Source organism: Gloeophyllum trabeum (genome assembly GCF_000344685.1).
Source record: "Gloeophyllum trabeum ATCC 11539 unplaced genomic scaffold GLOTRscaffold_00012, whole genome shotgun sequence".
Lineage (NCBI taxonomy): Eukaryota > Fungi > Basidiomycota > Agaricomycetes > Gloeophyllales > Gloeophyllaceae > Gloeophyllum > Gloeophyllum trabeum.
Window position 1 is genome coordinate 1,028,104 of NW_006920421.1, and position 21,926 is coordinate 1,050,029.

Genomic DNA, 21,926 nt, shown 5'->3' on the forward strand with positions numbered 1-21,926 from the left:
TGCAACGTTCGCGTCGCAGTACAGCATTCGGCCGTTCCACGTGGCTTCTTTATAAACCTCTCAAGAAGTCCGAGAATACGAGCTTCTAGGTAGCTTATGCTGGCTAGATTGCCCTTCCATCAGGTACCAGTCGTGGAATATCATGGAGTCAACCTTCCATACGGCTCCGGCTGGGAAAGATGTCGAGGGCCTAGTCAGCTGTCCCCCGAGAGCAAGGCTTCTTCATGATACAGTTCTGCGTTCCTCCTCCCGACATTCTGAAGCCGGCCTATTGCAAGAGTTTCTTCCCAGCATCGGACCAGCCACGGTAGGATATCGGAGACTGGCAGGGCGGAAACCGTGGTGTGCGGCCATATGCAATTCGGGGCAAGAACATTTTGGAGCTGTTCTGAAGGGTGTTGAATGGGTATGACCCTGGCATAACGCGGTACCGGAGGTCGTTCGAGCGGGTCAACCTCGGACGCCCTTCGGACTCCTGCAGGCTCTTCTACTTGCGTGTGACCGAGGTCACGGGCACCTGCATCTTGCACTCTGCGACTTCCACTTCAGCATCTGTTCTGAACAGGGCGCGGCGCGGGTCAAATCCATAGATGTAATGGAAAATATTGCCGACAATCCCAAGACTCAAGAAGAGGCTGCCGAAAATGAGGACTGGGACGAAGACGAGGATTACTCCGACGATGGGTTGGATGCTGAAGCAGAGGCAGAGGCCATCGCGCGTCGGTTGAATGAGCAGCTCTGGGCGGACATAGCCAAAGCGCAAGCCGATGCCGCTGCCTCTGCGTCTGCAGCGGCTCAGGTTCCCGCGACACCCGCTGTCGAACCACCTGCGCCTGCCATTTCACTGCCTTCTGAGTCTCCTTACTCGCGCAAACAGTATGCCGCGATTTTGACGATCAAGGCTGTCATCCAGTATGCTGAAAAAGATGCGTTGTTTCGTTCTACACTGTCCAATTCGAGTATTCCGGACAAGGGCGATGTCTTCAGTATTCTAACTCGGTGCGCCGCTGATGGCGTGGTAGCCAAAGGTCTTTCAAAGCCTCTCGCGCAGCTTATGGTTACACTGGCTCGTTCTGACACTCTCTTCTCATCTATAAAGAATTCTGACGCTTCTGTCATCGAATTGGAGAAGGGCAAAAACAAGAGGAAACGTGAAGCTGAAGCCGAGAGCGCGTACCCGTCACAGAAAAGGCCCTTCTATACTCCAGACTACGAATCTCTGAGTACTCAGGTACAGAACGCAGTGCTCATTATCACGGATGCCCTGAGCAGGAGCATGCCTACGAGTCCCCGCCCTGTGGACGCATCCCTCATAGCTTCCGTACAAGTTCCACTTCACCAAATCTTCCTCTTTGCAGTCACTTCCTCCTCTGGAACACATGGTCAAGGGGCACATTTGCTACAGGAAATCGGCGGGCTCATACAAGTTCTCGGAGTTCTGAGCGGCATCCAGATCGGACAACACCCGGGCGTCGAAGCGTCCTCTGACATTGGTACGGCAGTGTACCGATGCCTCCTCCCATCCTGCAACAAAACTTTCATCCGCCTCTACTCCCTTCGCGCACATCAGCGCCTCCACAGCCAGCTCACGGCCCAAGGCGACCGACCGTACCAATGCAATATCTGTCCCGCCACCTTCGCCCGCAACCATGATCTAAAACGACACATGAAACTGCATGAAAGCAAGGCTTATAAGTGCTTGGGCTGCAATAAGACCTTTTCGCGCCGGGACGCCCTCAAGCGCCACAAGAATGCCGCGCGGGGAAAGGGAGTAGGCAAGGGCGAGGAATGCGTCGACGCGGAGGTCGTCGACGTGGATCTCGAAGAGGAGGAGGACGCGCGTAAGGTGCGAATGTACGCGTACCCAAGCGCGCAGCAGGGCCCGGACCTTAGCGGTGTCTTCGAGGAAGGGCAGATTGGAGGTGACCTGGTGGGCGAGCTACAGCTGGTGGTCACCAGGCTGCACCCGCTTCTGCAGGAGTATGTTACGAAGGCGCTAGGCACGCAGCCGGGCCAGTTGCCGCCGCCACCTGCTTCTACCGATCTGGGTGCCGGTCAAGGCCAGACGACACTAGCGAGCGTTATCGCCAGGGTACAGCAGCAGAACAATATTCCAGGCTTGGGAGAAGTGGGTAGCGCGAACGTGCATCTGTCTCAGTCTGCATATGCTACATATCCGGATGCCGCCCCACAAGCCCATGCTGCGGACTTCAGTGGGCCATCCCCTCAGACGGACATCCAGCAGCCCTCGTCTTTAGCCATGTATGGCCTGTCCGAAGAGCAGACGAGGCTGTTGGAGCAAGCCATCGCGAATGCTGCCACTGCTGCACAAGCACAAGCCGAAGCCGAGGCAGCTATGGAAGAAGAAGACGAGGACGGGGAGGCCGATAGCGAGGACGAGGCTGGGGGAGAGCAGGCGTAGAATGGATAGAACGGCATATATTAACCGTTTATCCTTGATATTTCGCCAACCAATCAAGTACGCAGTTATGGCCCTGCATCCCTTCAGTACTACGGGTCGCTTCTTCGAAACACTCCAGGCCTCCTGACCCCTCGGATGGAGGGAACACTCTGCCCTCCAAGATGTGGGAGCTGTATGCAACCATATTCCTGGGGCGCGTGGTGAGATGATGGTGAACGCTGTAGGAAGTCTCACTCCTGACGCACAGCAGAGCTCGGCTAGTGGTAGTACGTGGCGCAATAACGGCCATCTGCTGTGGTCACATCAGGTAGCCAGTATGCGTTCATTTTCGAGTATCAGTTGACCGGAAATATGAAGTCTAGGAGGGCCGAGTCTCCCTCCGTCTGGACGCCGTTCAGCACCTTCGTATGGTATCCAGCGTGCCACTCATTCTATCAGACCTCGTTCGTTTTGAGCCGGGCGGGCGGATAGCCCTAACCCTAGCGCATGGCGACCTCTGATTTTGTAACTCTGCGTAAGTCATCGCTTCATCCACTGTCATCCTTCACTCATGTGCAGATTGTATCCAGCAAATACCAATCATATATCTTGTCGCAGAGAATCTATGATCCTAGCCATCTGGTAACTTTGTAAGCTCGGTACATACTCCTCTAAATGGTGAGCACGCCTTCCACAACGCCTTAAAGCCACCTTGCATCCGATTCGGTTCGGCCGCGATATACTGTACTGTTGTCAGAAGTCGGGAAGTGGAATCTCTGCTCCCGTACCACACCCGGATTGAGATGCTCTCAGCGGTATTTTAGTCGCCGCCTCTGTCATGTACAACAATCCCTCACTTGCGATGATCTGGTTGTCGTATTGTGGTAAGTGAGATGCGCTAGGGAAAGCATCAAGTGGGCTACGGCAACATGGACGACCATGAGACCGGCATACAACTCTAGTGCCGTAAGGACGGGGGTCTTAGAATAGCGTACGCGTATTCTACTGAATGTCACCGAAGGAATTCCAATTGCTACCCGGGGACATAGGTGACAAAGTAGGAAGCTATATTGCATCCTCGGGCCTTACGGTGACCCGTAGCTGCATGATTGCTGCTGCTGTGCTGTGTACATACGCAGCCCCGGGGCTTTCAGGAGGTGAGTGCCAACATCCTTCCATCGTCCTGTAACTCATATGTAAGTAGGTATATTTAGGACAGCTGCTTTGGACCGTCGAAGCTGCGGACTGCATGAGGTTCAAGCTCGCCTTCCGGTAGGAGTGATGCTGATGGGTACAACAACTGTAGCCGGCCCATCTGTCATCGACTATTGCCGCCCTACAAAACAGTACTGCTTGGAGTCGCTTTGCCTCCCCCTTCCCAAGTCCATTCGTAGACTCGCGTAGGATGTCTTCCGTTGCACACAAGGAGGCCGTCGCCGCCAACTCAGGGGGAAATGTTTTGATATGCATGTTCATCGCCGCTTGGTGAGATGCATGGCTATTCCGAGTATCTTCAACTGTTAACGCCGCCAGTCTTACCGGCGTCACTTTGACCCAGTCGTTTTACTATTATCGAAGCTATTCAGATGACCGCAGGTCATTGAAACTGGTGGTATGCTGGCAACATCGTACATTTTGTGTAGTGACATGATGCACATCCATCGAACGCAGGTTGCTGCGATCTCGTAAGCGCTCAAGCTCTAATGCATCCGGCAGATTTTTATGAAACATCATCCAGTGCGCTGGAATCGTTGCACACAGTCTTCTGTGTTACCTGGGCTTACGTTTACCTCATTAAACACTTCGGTGATTTCGATAACTTTGATCACATCTACTGGCTAGTCTCTCTTCCTTGTCGCTAGGTTCTGGTAGACTCACAACATCTTTTAAATGTAGGACCATATCAGTGAGCGGAACGTTCTGGATGTCAGGTTCGTGTTTTGATGTACTATATGCTAGACTACTATAGTCATCGGGGTGAGTATCCATGGCACGCCCGTGGTGAACTAGCTTATCCAGCGCTTCAGATATTTGTTTGTGTCATCGTCCATTGGTGTGTTTCGTGCAGACTTGCTGTAAAGTCGCTAATGCCTTGGTTCAAGCTACTATGTGCGCCGTGTCTGGTACAGTGGGTTTGCGTATTAGTCGTGCCTCGCGTGTACTGACATGGCTTTAGTGGGCGGCCAGAACAAGCCTCTGACCGCCGGAGTCGTGAGTCACGGACCTGTGAGACGTGCATGGGCTATCTCTCATTTGCCTCACCCTCGCAGGCACTGCTCGCTACCATGAGATTCTGTAGGCCTCCAAGTTTCCTCCATGGACGATGCTTGAGACCTGACGAGAATTTTTATACAGGCTTTGGAACGGGTGCGTACAGTCGTTTCGCTCCGGGCCTGGCGAGACTAGTCCTTAATATGCTTCACCATAGCCGTCGCCGCTCTTTGGTATGTAGCGATTTCACGGTCGTAGCGACGTCGAAGTTGACATTGAATTTGTCTCTGACAGCTACTACATTCCCCACTGGAGTACTTTCAGGGCGCATGAGTATGCAGACGTGAGATTCACTTTCTCACTTTCATTGGGACGTCAGAGATGGATTACCTATAGGTCATGGTCAGCTTAGCGCTCGGTAGTGCGACTGGCGTCGACGTCTTGTCTGCAGTATCTCTTATTTGGTACCTGCAGAAACGTCCAACCTCGAAACTGTACGTCTGTGAGATTCCCGGTTATCGAGCTACTGTCTGGAATGGTCGCCACGTTCCAGGGAGGACAGCCGTATCAACTACCTCACAGTGTACATACTCAACACTGGACTTATTACCAGGTAAGCGTTCACGGAAAACGGTTATCTGCCTGACTGATCGAAATCTTGCGCAGTGTCTTCTCACTTCTCATACTCGTTACGGTATTACCCGTTCCCTTCGTATTCGATTTCACAATATACTATCCTCCTCTACAGTTCGTTGCGCTGAAGTCTAATCTTGTCTTCCTCGCATTCGTGGAGATTCAGAGCAGACGTACGCAAGTTCTCTATGTTTTCTCCCCCGTCTATTGATCCGCATCGGATAAGTCTATGCGAATTCATTCCTAGCAAGGTTAGTATCAAGTCCGCGCTCGATTCCTGCATTGCTCACGACATTTGGGCCTCCGTAGCCTGAATGCTCGCAAAGCCCTACGGAATCAAGGGGTCAGCGTTCAGTTTTCCACCTATGACTTCGGTGTCGGGTCAGGGTCTCCTACTGTGAGTGTATACATTAGTTCCCCTTCGCGGCGGGTGATCCCAATGTACCACCCAGGCCCGTATCCGAGTAGTGAAAGAAACGATCAAAACCGTTGACGAGGTAAGAGGGAATACCATTACGCCCTCCCGGTACTCATAAATCATCCTCAGCCATTGGGAGACCCTGGACGGGTGGTACGCGAATCTTTGGTACGTCTGAGCCGTCCGCGATAAGTCCTTATCGAATATCGGTCTGATGAACTCTCTAGTCGTTTACGTCCAGTGCCACAGAAGACAACACCCTCGAGGGTAATGAGAAGAGGCCACAGTTCAAGGTGTCCTTGAGCTCCCAGATATGACTGTCTAGCGTATATACGTAGTTTATATGCTGAGAGCGATAATGCTGTGCCAGTTCCCGGGCAAGTCCTGTATTGCTTTGAGGGGATCGTCCCTTTTTCCTCCTATCCAGTCATTCATTCATTCTGTATCGCCGAGACCAGTGTGTATCAGAGAATTCCTCTCATACAATGAAGATGGCGTCCATGCGTTGTTACAGTGTCCGCTCATTCTGGAACGCTAGCACATGCGCGTCCGTCGTTCCAGAAAACAATTACAGAGTGTTGCTCCAGAAGACCCACGTTCACTTACTAGAATATTCACGGCGCGAGGGACAGATAAGCGTGTGCTCTGTGATTACATGGCAGTATCATATATACAGGTACCCGGAGACCAGAAGACATACACCGAGCTAGAACGAAGGGAGGCAATCATCCGCTAGCGACGCCCACGGTGGCACTTGCAAACGTCGTCGCTGAATCTACAGCCTTCTCTGTCGCGCTCGTGACGGCTCCAGCGGCCAATGCGGAAGCCTCAGTGACCTTATCAACGATGTCTGCGACGACCGCGGCTGCAGACGCTACGGACGGTTCAGCAGCAGACGTAGTTGTGCTAGGGGCGGAGGAGCCTTCGGGACTATGAGAAAGCTTCGCCTTCTTCTTCTTCTTGAGCAGACCTACAATAGCGATGAAGTCAGGGGCGTGACAGGGCAAGCAAGTTCTTCCAATATTACGTACCTGCAGATACAGCGCTCTTCACGTTATCCACTATCTCTCGACGCTGCTCGAGATAATCAGAGTCCACCAAGGGTCGCTTACTTCCAACTGCAGGGTCGGCCATCTGCAGCTTCTTCTCCAGGGCTGCGAGCTTCTGCTTCTCCGCTTCCTTCTGAGCTTTCTTGCGTTCCGGCTCTGACTCGAGGTAGGACGCAAGTCTGCCAGACGTTAGGATTATATCAAATAGGTGCGATACGACAATAAGCTCACTTCTGCGCCTCCTTGATGGTGCTGAGCCTGCGTCCGCTCAGGTCTCTGCACGAGTCATTGTTACTCGTCTTCTGACTACTCATACGACCACCAGCAGCCCTCAGCTGGCTCCCGAAACCACCCTTCCCTCCTCTTAGCCTCGCAGACAGTCTGAGACTGACGAGCCCATCCGCAACCCCAGATTCCTCTTCCCCTGCGAGCTGGGACACGGGCGTCACGGACGATGGCACCACGCCGTGATGAGGCGAGAGGAATAAGTCGTCCGACAGCGGCAGGGTCGGATAGCGAGCATGAATAAGATCATAGAGACCTTGAAATGGTGTATCCGAGGGTACAGAGAGCGAAAGAGTAGGGAAAGGAGGGAAAGTCGACACAAGGACAGTGGTAGACATGATGGTCGAGGTCAGACTGGCAGGTGGCGCTGATGACAAAGCAATTCTGTTGAAGAGACATCGACTCCAGAGATGTGGACAACGTATCGCGACTCTCTCATATGAAGTCTGTGAAGTCATTCTATGGAGTTTCTTTTTCATCAAGTATTATGCTGCCTGGACGCTGTTCCTGGCACACTTTTCGTATAGATATCCCGTAGGGGACTCGAAGATGCTTGGTCCATACGCTTCGATCCTCCTCCAGGGTTCCGACACGTGTTGCAAGACGAGTAAGATGGTCAAGTTACACATATGATCGGCCGCCAGTTGTGTGCTGGTTGTGTGTCAAGTCCTCGATTTTCTACTAGTACTTACCTCAGTCTCATTACCACGAAGCAAGCCGCCGGCACATGTACTAATTCTACCTGCGTCAACAACTGAAGGGACTCAACATTCGGATCTGCCCATTCTTACCTGGTGGCCGTCCGCAGATTCCGACGTGTCTGATCATAGATGGTATACGGGAAAACAGAACCTATTCACGCACAGACTGCGCAGGATCATTGATCCCGCAACTCTTGCGGGCCATCCATTGGACTCGAGTCCATTGGGTGTCCCGCGAGGGTCGGTGTGGACATAACCTCCTGTACTATTTCTTTCACCAGGACGATCACCCTGGAAAGACACAAAGCTGTAGTCTAACAGACAATTCACCCGGACCTAAAATTAAGTAAATCACTCGTATCAACAGTCATCGTGCTTCTCTAGAACACCGATACATGTGGGCTTTGTATCTTCTCGTCGTCAAGTGATGTATATTTTCAGAGATGATTTCGAGATGAAAGAGAGACAGGGAAGACGTAGAACGTGATCGGGGTGCCCTATAAGAGCGGTCGGGCTGTCGACATCTGCATAGTGCACAGACATGCTTGTCGCAGCGGTAGTCCTCTCTGTGCTGGGGGCGGTATCGTCGGCTGTCATCACCAACACAACTGGACAAACGATACAGGGCATAGGCGCCTCCGGCGCGTGGTGCGTACCTTCCCCGGTTTACCCCGCGGTATCTTTCAGCTTTCCACTGCTCGCAGGTGGCCGAACGATCTCTATTTCTTCCCGGAGTCATCTCGGCAAGAAATCGCTCGACTGCTGTTCGACCCCGACATTGGTCTCGGGTTAACAGACTCTAGGTACAATCTCGGCGGCGGGGGCGTCGGAGTGACCACCTTTGCTAGGGCGCCGGAGACTCCGTATATCAGGTTAGCGCTGTTTCGACGTATGGGGAGATGTCGCTGAAGCTGAACTGACTTCCTAGTGATGGTGTATACAACTTCTCTGCTGATCCCCAAGGGACATACTTCCTGCGAGCCGCAGCACAGTACAAAATACCCTTGATCACCTTGTTTGTCAACAGTGCGGTCAGTTCAATGGTGCCATAAAATGTTGAGCTTGCTTATCTCGCTGTTACTGCTGCAGCCCGTGAGCATGACCAGTAATAGTCAAAATTGTGGAGGCGTATGTCATATTTCCCCGTAGCAGGATGGATCACTTAATGGCCCATCTGCTGTTCCTCAGAACCTCATCACGGACAGGATCCCGGCCTACGTTCAATATTTGACGGACGTGATCAAGTACTGGTCCACTCAAGGAGTCAATATCACTCATGTCTCCCCTATGAAGTGGGCCTTGTCTATCCCATGAGTTTCATTCCGGTTCGCTGATGCAGTATTACAGTGAACCGTAAGTGACAGTTGCGATAGGCGAGGAATGTTCCCATACTGAGAGAATCTCAGAGACAATAACTTCGGGAGTTGTGGCCAAGAGGGTATGCAGGTCGCGGTGGGACAACGGGCACAAGTAATCAACACCCTCGCGGCTGCCCTCGCCAACGAAGGTCTCTCCACCAGAGTCATCGGGGACGAGAGTTCCACCACCTGTACTTACGTTTCCTTCCATCTGACTGCCTTTGCAACGGCCGCTGATTGGATGCCGCGAATAAATAGGGAATTTCATTCCAGAAGCCCCTCTTTGGCTACCGGGCGTGACCCCAGGCGCGCTCGCTGGAGTCGCGCATCATCAGTACACCTTCGCGGGCGACGCTTCTATAGCTCTATTGGGTTCTGAAGCTAGGTCCCTGAGTGGCGGTGTCGACTCCTGGTTCACTGAGATCTGCTGTAAGTGAGCAGGCAGAGGGCCGCAGCCCTTCTAATCCGCTGACGTCACTCACTGGGCAACCTTAGGCTGGGTCGAGGCGTTGTCCATTCAGGCCAGTGATCCTCTTGCCCTCCTGGTGTACGGAGAGAGCTACGACCCGACTATGGTCTCGGCTCTCCGGATGGGCAACCTCATCTGGCAAAGCTTCACGCAGGCGTATGTGCTTTGTCATCTATGAGCATGTACGACGTCGTCATTGAGAAGTTGGAGCAGAGAGGATGCTCACTGGGACTTTTGGACGGCCCTAAGCAGCCAGTACGGTTCATGCATGCCGTCGACCAACGCCAGCTGCGTTAATGAGAGGAATTACGAGGGCTTTGACGATGGTACGCTCGCTAACGACCTGACTGTGATGCCTGTTCCTGACCGTCCCCCTCAACACAGGTATAATCTATTACGACCCCAATTATGTCAGCACCCAGTACTACAACTTCTCCCTCCCAAAGCGCTTCCCCGTGCTCAAGCACTTCACCAGCGCCGTGCCTGTCGGTGCCACCACCCTTAACGTAACCGCCGTCGAGACGAACTGGCGCGTGCTCGCCTTCACCTCTCCGGATACGAATCAGCTCTTCTCAGTCGTCGCAATGAACGCGCAGCAGAGCCCCTCAACACTGACACTCAGCTTGGACAGTGGGAAGTTTACACAGCCCAGCAGGGCGGTGGTGACGAATGCGGATAACGACTATGCCCAAGTGCAGCTGAGTTCAGCAGCCAATGGGACCTTGGTTATCAAGGCGCCTTCTATGAGCATCTATACGTTATTCTTCTGAATCGACCAAGCCCAGTTTCGACGGTTGCGTTCCAGGGATATCAGCCAGCGTATCTCGATGCCCGTCAGTGTCTTTTTTCCATTCATTATGTTTTTTTATGTTCGCTGCCCGTGTATTGGACTTCACAAACGATGTATTATGGGTGATGCCGACTGCCGCAAAGTGACACCGCTACCCACCGGCCGGGGCGCCGCGGAGGACGCGGGGAAGAAATGATGTTCGGTCTCAGGAAAAAAGGTCAATGACTGGCATCCAGGCTCAGCGCATATAAGAAAGCCCGGGCCCCGTAAAGAAAATCTGACAGTATATATGCAGTTCGCATGTTCAAGCGCATTTAAAGTTGTCGATATATGATGGCCTATCGTTCAAAGCACTCGTACTCCGGTTGACTCATTAAATCTGGCCGGACGCTATATGGTTCACTGTCAAGATTCAGGAAATACTGAGGATGCCCATGGGCTTGCGAAAGACTCGAACCTTCGTCGCACCAGGTTTCAACTTCTGTTGCCGCCCCAGTAGTAGTACGTCGGGCCCCCGGACGGCCCGGAGCGAGCGGATCGGGCAGGCCCGGTAGCTTCGGTCTTACTAGTACTATCTCATAATGTCCTGTCCTTTCGACGTTTTCCTCGGAAAATCTCGAAGTCGTGGCGCTGGCAATCAGAGCATTCAACTCAAATGCACCATATCAACTACTTCTCAAGAATACGCATCCATGTGGACCCAACTGATATTTGTTCCTGTTATTCAAGTTGGGTCATGAATAGAGCCAGTGACCTTGCTTCGAGGTGGGAGAGCGTTTTCGCAACACCTATAAGAGCCTGGCAACAGCTCGATTCTACGACGGAGCACTTGGATAGCGTAGATGCTTCTGTTAGCAGTCGTCCTCTCTGTGCTGGGGCCGACTTTGTCGGCCGTCATCACTAACACTACCAGGCAGACCCTGCATGGCATCGGTGCTTCCGGCGCTTGGTGAGTATCAGGATCATAACCGAGCTTTGTTCACACAGCTCTGACTCGTCTCGCACTCAGGTGGCCGAACGATTTGTACTTCTTCCCAGAGTCGTCTCGACAAGAGATTGCTCGACTTCTGTTCGACCCCGTCAGTGGGCTTGGGATCACAGACTATAGGTACAACCTCGGCGGCGTTGGTGTCGGCGTAACGACCTTTGCCAGGGCTCCAGAGACGCCATACATTAGGTCTGTCCTGGATCAGAGGCGCATGAAACGTTGAGATGCTAATCCATTGGCTCGCCAGTGATGGCGTATACAACTTCTCTGCTGATCCGCAGGGAACATACTTCTTGCGTGCCGCAGCGGAATATAAAGTGCCCTTGATCACCTTGTTCGTGAATAGCGCCGTCAGTTTCGTTCCCTTCTAGCATTCGTCGAGATATCTCATCCGGGTACTAATGCTACAGCCGGTGACCATGACCACTAACGGTCAAACCTGTGGTGGAGTGCGTTTCCATTTGTTGTTGAAAAGACGGATCTCCTAATGATGCGCTTGTGACGGCCCGTGTTTCTCCAATGAAAATAGAACCTCATCACCGACAGAATCCCGGCCTACGCTCAATACATCACAGACGTGATTAAGTACTGGTCTAGCCAAGGTGTTACCATCACGCATGTCTCCGCTATGAAGTAAGTCTCGTCGATTTGCCCGTGGCAATTCCCTCGCTGACCACATATATGTAGCGAGCCGTAAGTCGCAATTCGAAAGACTGGGCATAAATGAGTATTAAGGGAATGGGAGGGACGACACCTTTGGCACTTGTGGCCAAGAGGGCATGCAAGTCACCCCGGAACAACGCGCCGAAGTGGTCAACACCCTCGCCGCTGCCCTGGCGAATGCGAGTCTCTCCACCAAAGTCATTGCAGATGAAAGCTCCAGTACCGGTGTGTTCTCTCTATAAATGACCGCCGTTGAAAATCACTGAAGCCACAACCAATAAAATAGGTAACTTCATACCCGAGGCTCCTGTGTGGCTTCCGGACGTGACTCCAGGCGCGCTCGCGGGAGTCGCACACCATCAGTACGGCTTCGCAAACGACGCCACGATGGCTCAGCTCGGTGCTGAAGCTAGGAACCTGAGCGGCGGCGTGTACTCCTGGTTCACTGAGATCTGCTGTAAGTTGCAGCCGGACGAACGCTTGTGCTCGCTTAGTTCCTAACATGATCGCGGCTCGCATAGGCTGGGTCGAGGCGAGCTCGAGTCAAGCCAACAATCCCCTCGCTACGTTGACGTACGGCGCGAGCTATGATCCCACCATGGTCTCTGCCCTTCGCATGGGCAACCTCATCTGGCAAAGCTTTACGCAGGCGTAAGTGGTTGATCGTAGTCGAACGTGTGCGGTACATTTACAAAGTATGTAGAGAGGACGCCCACTGGGATTTCTGGACCGCCCTGAGCAGCGAGTACGGGTCATGCACGCCGTCGACCAACGCAAGCTGCGTCAACGAGCGGAATTACGACGGCTGGGACGACGGTACGCCCTGTCGCGTCCCTTCCTGTATTAGCTATCTCCTAACCACCTTCCTCCCGGACAGGCATAATCTACTACGACCCCAACTACAACACCACCCACTACTACACCTTCTCCCTCCCGAAGCGCTTCCCCGTGCTCAAGCACTTCACGAGCGCCGTGCCCGTCGGCGCCACCCTGCTCAACGTCACCACCGTCGAGACCAACTGGCGCGTGCTGGCCTTCACCGCGCCGGGGACGAGCCGGCTGTCCTCCGTTGTGGCGATGAACGCGCAGCAGAGCCCCTCGACGCTGACGCTCAGCTTGGAGGGCGGGAGGCTGGCCCAACCCAGTAGGGCGTTCATGACGGATGCGGGCGGCGACTATGTCCCGATAGCGCTCAGTCTTGCGGCCAACGGGAGCTTGGTTATTCAGGCGCCTGCCATGAGTATCTATACCATATTCTTTTGATAAACTGCAACGCACTGTACCAACGCAATATGCAGTATGCGGTCGGCGCGTTAGAGTGCGTGCGCACATGACAGGACGATGAAGACGAGCACTCAGCATCCACAAGAGCAAATACTGCACACAGCATCCATTACGTTCGATAGCAAATAACAGTTAGCTATACACATCAGTATTCATCCCGATAAATCATTAATCCTCTATATCATAAATTTCAGCATCAGCACCCCTTCCGATCCCCAGATGAACCGTCTATTCTGCCTTCTTCTCGTGATGCTCCTTGATCTCTAGCAGCGGGTCAAGGCTTGACTCGGGTTGCCGGTACGAGCCTCCCCAGCGATCGGCCCATGTGAAGTACTGGCCATAGTTAACTGTAAAGTATAGATGGTGCAGCGTATGATGTGCGGGTCCGTTGATGATCGTCTCCAGCGGGTGGCCAGTGATCATGTCCGAGTCATGAATCTGAGCGAATACGTCCAGGTCAAAATTTGGAAGATACCTGATATGCAGGGAAAGTGCTCACAAGAATACTCCAGATATTGACGACGACGAAGAGTCCAAGATAGAGGAGGCGGTGGAGAGGGAAGATGAAGATGAAGAGGTGGTACGGGACAGATTGGAGGTACCCGTCGAGGAAGTGGAAGGCGTGCGAGGCGAATGGGGTAGGGATAATCCACTTGTGGTGCGGCTTGTGGACGTGCTTGTAGACGAGGGGGTGGTGCAGGAGACGGTGCACCCAGTAGATGCCGTAGTCCGTGAAGAGGAGGAACCTAACGAGCATCGTAGATTAGGGCATATCGTGGCGGAGTACAGAAATGGAGACGTACAGCGCGATCGAGGCAAAGAAATACGTCCACCCATAGTCTCTCACGTCATCATACAGCAAGGAATAGCCCATGACCTCCGCTTGGAACCAGGGTATCGTGAGAAGCGTCATACCGGGGAAGGCACGCAGGCTGGACATGATCTCCTGGCGGACCTGGTTCTTCAGGAAGCGCGGGTGCTTCATCATTTCATGGTTGAATATGAACTGATACGACAAGCCCGCGATGATAAAATAGAGCAGGTGGATGCCGATCAGGGTTATTACAAGCAGGGAAATGAGCTGCCGAGGAATGTAATCTCGTGGCCAGGCCGATTCCGTTTGTGAAATGGCTAACGACTGGGGAATGAAAGAGACCATATGCGACCACGATGAGGATGATCCGGCGACTGGCAGGTAGCTCGTCGCGTTCACGACCGCCTGCGAGTCTGCAGAGAAAGTAGAGCTGGGCAAGACGGCTGCCCAGACCTTGTCGAGCACATAGTCGTCGGCGAGGCGTAAGACAAAATCCATCGCGGTCGTTCAGCCGTAGATTTTGTAGGTATCGAAGAAAGGTATACGGCCTGACCAGCGGCGCTGACGACGGAGCTGAAGAGAGTCGACGGCATATTGAAAGCTTTTATTGGTGTGTCGCAAAGCAAAGTCACGCCACTTTTTTTCGCTGTCGGCACGGTGTAGACTCTGCTTACAAATCACTTCACTCGCCTCAAACAGCCCCTTAGCCAGCCAATACACTCATGCTCCGGGCGACTCTATTCCTCTAACACTGCCGCCTACACTCGCCGATCCTTTCCTAAACAAAACCCCTGCCTCTTTGAAACAGCCTCGCTCGTTGTCTAGACGTTGGTTAACCTTGACGCTGCTGTTGCTTCCGGTGTTTACTGCTGCTTTCCCAAGGTCGGTGGCGATTTTCCCGAGTGACGCCAGACGCTTCCACGGGTTATTTTGGATCTGGACTGTTTTTACTCTGGACCGGTCCAAGTCGAAGAGAGCGAGTGCGTTCTGAATACCATCAATACGAAAGTGATGGCTAGCTCTGTCGATATGGTACGATTATTGCTCCTTACCCGCAGCATGACAAGAACGGGCGCCGTATACGACAACTAGGCCTCTCCAGATCCACTCTTCTAGTGCTTATCTGTGCTTTTCTTAAGAATCAGGAGATACAGCGCGGATCCGAGGACATACGATGGTCAAACCATCCCACAGCTCCACTGATGGCTCTGCGTAAAGTCTGAATCAGCGCCGCCCTCTCCTCTGTTCCACGCGGGCACCGACATCGGGACTCCGTACAGAAACCTTGCCCAGGTTAGCCTGGCGTCGTGGTATCGTTCTGCGTTCCATCAAAGACGATCTACTTAAAGGGCGCCACTTCGACGTCGTTCCTCGTTATCGTGGAACGCTATACCCCTTTCAATTTACACAGTATGTGGCGGTGCACGCTGCCATCAGTACGTCACCGAGACATCCTGAGGTGCGTAAGTCCACTCGCCCCGAAACGTTGTGCCCCCCACTGTCTACGGAGAAAGCTCGGCGGGTCGACGCTGCCCGGCTCGCCGATGTCAGCGCTGCAGGCAGCCCGTGTCGTAAACCGGGAATGGGAGGCGTCGGCGGAGGGAGGCTTGTATTCGCCAAGTTCACGTTCGCGTCCACTCTCCTGTGCGTTCCCGGCAATCTGTCTTCGTCGGACGCCTCCCGAGGGCTTGGCGATAATTGAATGTCCGGTAACGTCTTTCCCATTAGCAGAGTTTATTCTGACACTTTGAAAATCGCGAATTCTGGTCCCGTCTGATCCTTGCTGCCTGGCATTCTGGGGTGAGTGGTGGGCGAGCGTAATCGAATCTGACAATTAGGTGCCTTGCTTTGCGAGGACCGCTTGTTCCTATCTCACCCATGCGCCGTGCCAAGTTCCCGAAGAAGCCGTGCTTTTGTTTCTGCAGTTACTTCATTCGGACGTGCAGCCAATCCCTCTTCAAGTCCTCGCCGGAGTCTACCCGGAATCCGCAGACCGGTGAATCCGAACCTTCGACTCGGTTAGATATGCTGAATATTTGAAATCATACATTGGTTAGTAAGCGGGCTTGCACTGCGAGAGCTGCTAACCTGGTTAGCGAACCTTCTTGTAAGCAAACTCCCGAAGAACTGCTGTTTCTCCTTCTAAGCTCGCCATCTTTCAGAACGCGTACCGCCGATTGTTTAGCTGCGGGTGTTACTTCCGCTCCAGAATACTGGACATCTTGGTTCTATCGTCCGAGGCTCGCAGACTGTTCACCGGCGGTGTTATTCCAATTCCGGTGAAATGCTTACATGCATTTCGTCTCGTGGCCATTGGACATTTCTCTATCGATGGACTGTCGCGAGTGTGCGACTGGGCCGACCCGACATCCTGCTGACTGGTCTCTGATGCTCATCAAAGGTCGTGCGCCCAAACCTTCGCCTAATGTTTTGCGGATTCGACGATGGAATGTTTTCGTATCCATTTCTACTCTTCCTATAGGATGGAGGCGTGGCATGCTTGCTGAATGTCCGAGCCGGACTTTGATGCGGCAGTTCATGTACGCCTCTCCTCGGTCTTCCAAGTACGCACTCGAATATGGCGTGGCTGTCTTCATGCTCGCAGCATCTGCCGAGGTGCTCTCGGACCAGACCTGCGGCAGAATCCCTTGCCGATGCCAGTGCCGGCCTTGCAATTGCATGGATACCTTGAAGGTAGCAAAATTCGTTTCGTAAAGTGTTCAGCCACTACATTATTTTTTCCCGTCCAGTTCCAGGTCTGACGTTGATTCAACCGTCATGTCGCACGCAGCCATTGCGATGTTCGCACACTCTGAAGTCCCCTGCCATTTCCTCCTTTTTTACTGAAGTAGTCAAGATATCCCGTACGGTGCGCACTATGACGACTGTGACCAAATTTACCTTTGTCGTCCCGACGTTGTGTATGTCGCTATCTCCGCCATGTCGAGATCACAGGATGAGTCTGAACTCTGACCACCTATGTTTTGCGAGTCTTAGTCATTACTCACCCTCAATCGTGCAGCGTCTTCCCTCGGACCAACTTGTCTCCATATGGCCGGCTCGTTCCGCGCTGCCCTGCTTCGCCGACAAAGAAGCCCCCAGCCGACGTTCAGTACGTCCTTAGCGTCGCTCCGACCGCGGCATGCGGGCTTGACCGGTCGTTGTTCACTCTTGAGCCGCCGCCACCCCGTGGAGATTCCCGAGCGTTCAGTATGTCGGCGACGACACCAGTTTCTTTGTGTTTGAGGGTGCGTGACGCCGCCGCCCTGGGGTAGGGTCGGTGCTGTTGGAGTCGGCCTCGAGGAGGGCGCTTTCTCCAGAGTTTGGGGACCCCCCGACTGACAGGGCGCGACACCAATTGTGGCAGGAGTTGTTTCGCGGTCTGGTACATCAAATCTATAGCCGTGCCCCACTCCTGCTGGGCGCTGTCATGCGTCGCAGCCTGGTGTGGTTGTACTGAATGGGGTACACGCTATGTTCGGTATTCCGAATTGCTGCTACACGACATACGACATATTCTGAATCTAAACATATGCCATGTTGGGATACCTACGGTGTCCACGTTCTCGCTGTCGTTTAGGTTAGGGTAGACGATCAGCGAGTATAACATAAGCACGGAGGTCTAAACGGAGGACCGTGATCGTTGTTGCCACAGGAACTGACGTCAGAGGGACGATCGGGCAGGATCTCGCACTTGTAGTACTCGGTGGGTGGCGCTTGATGGCGCTCCAGTCATCCGTAAAGACCTTTGCTTCGGTCCCGAGTGGTCCGACACGACCGTATACACGTGTTAGATTCCTTGCGTCGCCGGTACAGTCGAGTAAGCGATTCTTATACGGCAAAGGCAGAAGGCGAATGGCAAGAAATAACATTGCATATGTCTTTCGTTTGCCACTCGAAAGAGTATCCTTACTGAGTGGATGATCCACGTAAGCCAAGTAGCATTTAGCAAGGGCGCATCCTTGAAATGTAGGGTGATCATTCCGACGTTAGCGGTGCGCTCTGAGATCTGAACCTCGGACTCTCCCGAGCGCTTCGCTGCTTCACATCACTGGGCATATGTTCTGCAGCGATAGTCGGGTCGACTTTGAGTCTTTCATCAACTAGGGTGAGGTGCCATAGGCTGATATGTGCTAGAAATGGTATTTGCGTCTACACCAGTATCGCAGGAGAGGGCCCCTAGATACAAGTAAACCCAATACACGTCCGTCCAGACCAGTGGCATCATGTCGAAGCGCATAAATTCGTTAGAGCATTCAAACTGAAATATTAATATTGTCCTCCAGACAACATCATTAGAAGGTATATACAGCCGCTTATCCGTAAAGAGTGTGTCTTCATAGTCATCCGCATGGGTAAAGCATCGTCGTTAACATGTTGCATGGTGGGTATCGTTGGGATAGTGCGAAGATACGTAATACGTATCGACGCACATCTGAGCATGGTTTGTACGAGTCGAGGGCGTCGCCCGCCCGTCTGGGTCTCGGTAGCCTGATGGTGTCGGTAGAGGTTGCCGGCCGTTATCGCACGAGGGTATCCACTCCCAGTCAGCTTCGGGGTCTACACGCCGCCGGTCTCGCTGCTGATCAGACGGAGGAGGTGGTCGTCAGCCGGGTCGCGACGATACGCCGCCGACTCCCTCAACGCCGACAGCGGTGCGAGTGAGAGACCATGCTCAGACTGACCGGACATGCGCGAACTCGACCGGGACTCGTTCGATGAATGACTGCGACTGGGGTGATCTTGGCGAGGTGCTGTCCACAAGACGGGCGAGCTCTCGGGCGACATCACGGGCCAGATGGAACGCGGCTTGTGGTCGAAGGGGAGTGAACAGGCGCGACGAGGATGGGAAGTCGGCGATGTGGGGAACAAGCCTGACATAGCCTGTGACGCATACGCCGATCCTGCAGTGGGCACATAGTTTGATTGGGCGGTATAGGGTCCGGGCGAAGGAAAAGCGTTCTCGTGATGGTGGAAGACAGGTCTGCCGAACACGGGCAATGAAGACGCCATGGACCCTGCGGCAGCGTAATGCCCGCTCGAAGGAGAATTGTCGGGATCTGCGGTGACAGGAGCGAGGGCAGTGGTGAAGGGACCAGCCACATTTGTGGCGACCGCGATTGGCCCGTGAGCTTGGTACGACGTACTAGCGCCACTGATGTGGAGGGCGCTAGAAGTCGAGGCTATAGGAGCTGCGTCGTCGGTGCGCTCCAAGGCGTAAAAGTGATATGGCGAGCTTCGTGCGGGGTACGGTGCGTACGTATGAGAGACGCTATGCCTCCGCTTGCTTTCAGAAGGTTTCTTGCGCAAAGTAGGAGAGGCGCCATCGGGGGCGTCAAATGAAACCTCTCCCGCTTTGCGACTGCTCTTCCGTTGTCGGACGAAAGTACCTTCTGGGACCACTAGGTCCCGCAGTTCCGGGATTTCATCGATCGTCTTCAGCTGGTCTAATGTATTCTTAGAATGATATGTACCTGGGCAATGAAAGAGCAGAAAGCCGATAACATATCAGCGCTTGCAGACGGGGAGAACGAACGATTCGCACGTACATAGACAGATTTTGAATGGGCCCCTCGGCTCAGGTGCATGAATGGTCGTAGAGTACGTCTGTCTGGCCAAAACATCGCCGGGAGGTACGCTGAGTACCAGGTAAGGATGCGAACAGGCCAGCGGACAGAGCGATTAGACTCACCTGTCCGGCACTTTCTCGTAGTAATATAAGAAATCCTGAGCAATCCTTTAGATATGAGATACACTCGGAGCTACCATATGCACTCACCCCTACGACCCTTGAGGGGGTCCACTTCTTTCCTTCAGTCCAGCGTACGATGCCCAACCCGGACACATCTGTGAGCGGATTGCGTTCTTCCCAGACATAGACGTCACCGGCTCCCAGCTTGGCTCTCTCATCGTTGTCGAGCCGGCGAGTGATTAGGGGGAGCTTACCCAGGAACGCGGCATAACATATCTTGTGGACATCGTCGACCGAGCGAACGCGAGTATTTCTGAGAGTTGGCTGCTGCATGGATGTGGCGCAAGGTGCGGACCACGGGTATATTTATAGTCCGAACAAAAGCGCGAGTTGGGCCTTATAACTAGGAACGCTGAGGAGAAGCCGAAGTGGGTTGGGGTCTCGGACGTAATACAGAAATAGCGAAAGCAGCTTCCAGCGAGAAGGCAGAGATAACTAAGAAAAGGGACCCTGTATTCATTTCATTTGACTATATCTTGCCACGGCCTATATCGGGCATTTGCTAAGCCAGCGGTCTGGTATACGAAGTCAAATCTTGATCAGAGTGATTGCAAGGTGCTCCAACGACGCTAACAACCCAAAACGCAGTTTGCATACGATCCAAGCCGATCGCGTACCCTGAATTTGCTTCCGTGTTCTGCGAGAAAGCACTCACTATCGGACTGTGCTGAAGGCTTGCGTCCACACTATGTAAACCCCTTTGAATCAGGTGGAAATTGACTGCTGCAGTGCGATTTATCAGCAACCGGGCAGGTTGAAACAGATCTGTCATCTGAGGTAGCGCAACGTGTTCCCGGAGCGATGCGGCGACGCGACCGCTCGGCGTCCGCTTTAAGACTAGGAGCGCGATCCACTCACTCTGTCCCTACCCAGGCTAGTCATTCACTCACAGTGCCAGCAGTAAATTCCGCGTATGTAATTCTGTTGCGATAGGCCGCTGTCATGTTCTAGAGATCAAAGCAGCAAACGGCGGCAGCAGGTTTTAAGCTTTTGCAAATTTTGACGTGTGTGGCTGCCGGGAGTGCAAGCCGGACAGATGCTGGTCCTCCGGGCACTATGCTGGACAATCGCTCAGATGGCGGACCGCGTAAAGAGTCCCTAGCGTAGCATACGTGCGGACTCGGGAAGCACACTTGCGTCATTTGCCTCCACGACTCTCGGCGGACTTGGCACTTCATGCCTTGATTCAAGAACGTCATTTATTGCTACTCGAGGCATCCAGGCATGATCTCGCAAGTGTGTAGCTTGTCTGTGAGTATGCGTACAATATGTTTTGCTATTTCGACCAATTCGTCAGGCCTTGTGACGTTCGACCGATTCGTTTACTACATATGGTAATCATGGCGCCACAGGGAAGCTCCGAATACTACATTTGGTAGGTCCCACGCTCAGAAGACCTGTGGCATGCGCTGAATTTCGTCTCGTCAAGAGGGCCTGTGACCTGTGACTGACGAATTTGGTCGAAATAGTACAGTAGTCTGAGGAAGTATATTGTTTTCGAGTACGTGTGGTGTCAGCGACCCTCTAACTTGTGGCAGGGCAATTCTAATGCCACGCCGCCCGTTGTCTGCCAATGTGCCTCCCGGCAGCTCGAGGCCGCAAAGCGTGTCGTAATACCGCAGCATAGAGTAAGTATGTGGCATGGGATCTGGCGCCGAGTTTCCGGTAATCTAACTCAAAATCCCTTGTGCTCCATACCCTCCTCGAGGATTACACCGACAACGTTAAGGCACATCAATCAAGTACGCTCCATTATCGCCCCAGCGCTAAAGCCACGTCGAGACTCACCACAAATTTAGGTCAGGGATGGGCTTCCTTTTCCTTCTGTGGAGGACTAGCGTAGCATCTGACTCAGATGCTCGACGCTGGCCGACCAGCCCCGAGGAAGTACACGGCTAGTGTGGCCTGCGCTAATGAATCTCGCGCGGGTTGGTGATAGCATATGGTATAGTTAGCTCCATGGCCTTGCAGAACCAATTACTTCATTGCATGGGTGGTCGGAAACGCGTATTCCATGCGAACGACTGGAGCTGGCCCGGTAAACGAATGTAATCATGTTGACTAGCCACCAGCAGGCACCGCGCGTCGGCGCGCGTGCCGACAAACTCGG

The 21,926-nt window shown here is 53.3% G+C and overlaps 6 protein-coding genes across 6 annotated transcripts; 3 read left to right on the plus strand and 3 right to left on the minus strand.

Annotated features, from left to right (window-relative positions):
• Positions 1 to 563: 563 nt before the first annotated feature.
• GLOTRDRAFT_140346 (uncharacterized protein) lies at positions 564 to 2,689 on the plus strand. The gene has a single exon (XM_007870780.1). It carries the CDS (start codon positions 596 to 598, stop codon positions 2,420 to 2,422), a length of 1,827 nt encoding a protein of 608 aa, XP_007868971.1. The 5' UTR covers positions 564 to 595; the 3' UTR covers positions 2,423 to 2,689.
• Positions 2,690 to 4,567: 1,878 nt separating this feature from the next.
• On the plus strand, positions 4,568 to 5,980 carry GLOTRDRAFT_131940 (uncharacterized protein; the record flags this gene model as incomplete). The annotated part of the gene is made up of 13 exons (XM_007870781.1): positions 4,568 to 4,612; positions 4,672 to 4,696; positions 4,757 to 4,768; positions 4,830 to 4,845; positions 4,907 to 4,955; positions 5,009 to 5,106; positions 5,166 to 5,225; positions 5,279 to 5,418; positions 5,472 to 5,496; positions 5,555 to 5,642; positions 5,698 to 5,742; positions 5,793 to 5,831; positions 5,891 to 5,980. 13 exons carry the CDS (start codon positions 4,568 to 4,570, stop codon positions 5,978 to 5,980), a joined length of 732 nt encoding a protein of 243 aa, XP_007868972.1.
• Positions 5,981 to 6,686: 706 nt separating this feature from the next.
• GLOTRDRAFT_46430 (uncharacterized protein) lies at positions 6,687 to 7,335 on the minus strand (the record flags this gene model as incomplete). Its single annotated transcript, XM_007870482.1, has 2 exons — positions 6,687 to 6,891; positions 6,944 to 7,335. The coding sequence occupies 2 exons, from the start codon at positions 7,333 to 7,335 to the stop codon at positions 6,687 to 6,689; spliced, it is 597 nt and encodes a 198-aa protein (XP_007868673.1).
• A 904-nt stretch (positions 7,336 to 8,239) lies between these two features.
• On the plus strand, positions 8,240 to 13,229 carry GLOTRDRAFT_46629 (uncharacterized protein; the record flags this gene model as incomplete). The annotated part of the gene is made up of 10 exons (XM_007870498.1): positions 8,240 to 8,346; positions 8,403 to 8,570; positions 8,627 to 8,729; positions 8,788 to 8,826; positions 8,887 to 8,999; positions 9,105 to 9,247; positions 9,315 to 9,489; positions 12,510 to 12,617; positions 12,670 to 12,782; positions 12,844 to 13,229. 10 exons carry the CDS (start codon positions 8,240 to 8,242, stop codon positions 13,227 to 13,229), a joined length of 1,455 nt encoding a protein of 484 aa, XP_007868689.1.
• Positions 13,230 to 13,331: 102 nt separating this feature from the next.
• On the minus strand, positions 13,332 to 14,634 carry GLOTRDRAFT_101052 (C5-sterol desaturase). Its single transcript, XM_007870782.1, has 3 exons — positions 14,054 to 14,634; positions 13,750 to 13,996; positions 13,332 to 13,688 (listed from the first exon to the last, which is right to left on the minus strand). Exons 1-3 carry the CDS (start codon positions 14,560 to 14,562, stop codon positions 13,479 to 13,481), a joined length of 966 nt encoding a protein of 321 aa, XP_007868973.1. The 5' UTR covers positions 14,563 to 14,634; the 3' UTR covers positions 13,332 to 13,478.
• Positions 14,635 to 18,624: 3,990 nt separating this feature from the next.
• On the minus strand, positions 18,625 to 20,089 carry GLOTRDRAFT_140350 (uncharacterized protein; the record flags this gene model as incomplete). Its single annotated transcript, XM_007870783.1, has 4 exons — positions 18,625 to 19,538; positions 19,614 to 19,702; positions 19,757 to 19,791; positions 19,844 to 20,089. 4 exons carry the CDS (start codon positions 20,087 to 20,089, stop codon positions 18,625 to 18,627), a joined length of 1,284 nt encoding a protein of 427 aa, XP_007868974.1.
• Between the last annotated feature and the right edge of the window lie 1,837 nt (positions 20,090 to 21,926).

Coding starts and splice junctions, on each gene's coding strand:
- GLOTRDRAFT_140346 (XM_007870780.1), top strand. CDS start 596: ATGGAAAATATTGCCGACAATCCCAAGACTCAAGAAGAGGCTGCCGAA.
- GLOTRDRAFT_101052 (XM_007870782.1), bottom strand. CDS start 14,562: ATGGATTTTGTCTTACGCCTCGCCGACGACTATGTGCTCGACAAGGTC. Junction 13,997..14,053: donor TTCTTTGCCTCGATCGCGCT/GTACGTCTCCAT, acceptor GATGCTCGTTAG/GTTCCTCCTCTTCACGGACT. Junction 13,689..13,749: donor TCAATATCTGGAGTATTCTT/GTGAGCACTTTC, acceptor GTATTCGCTCAG/ATTCATGACTCGGACATGAT.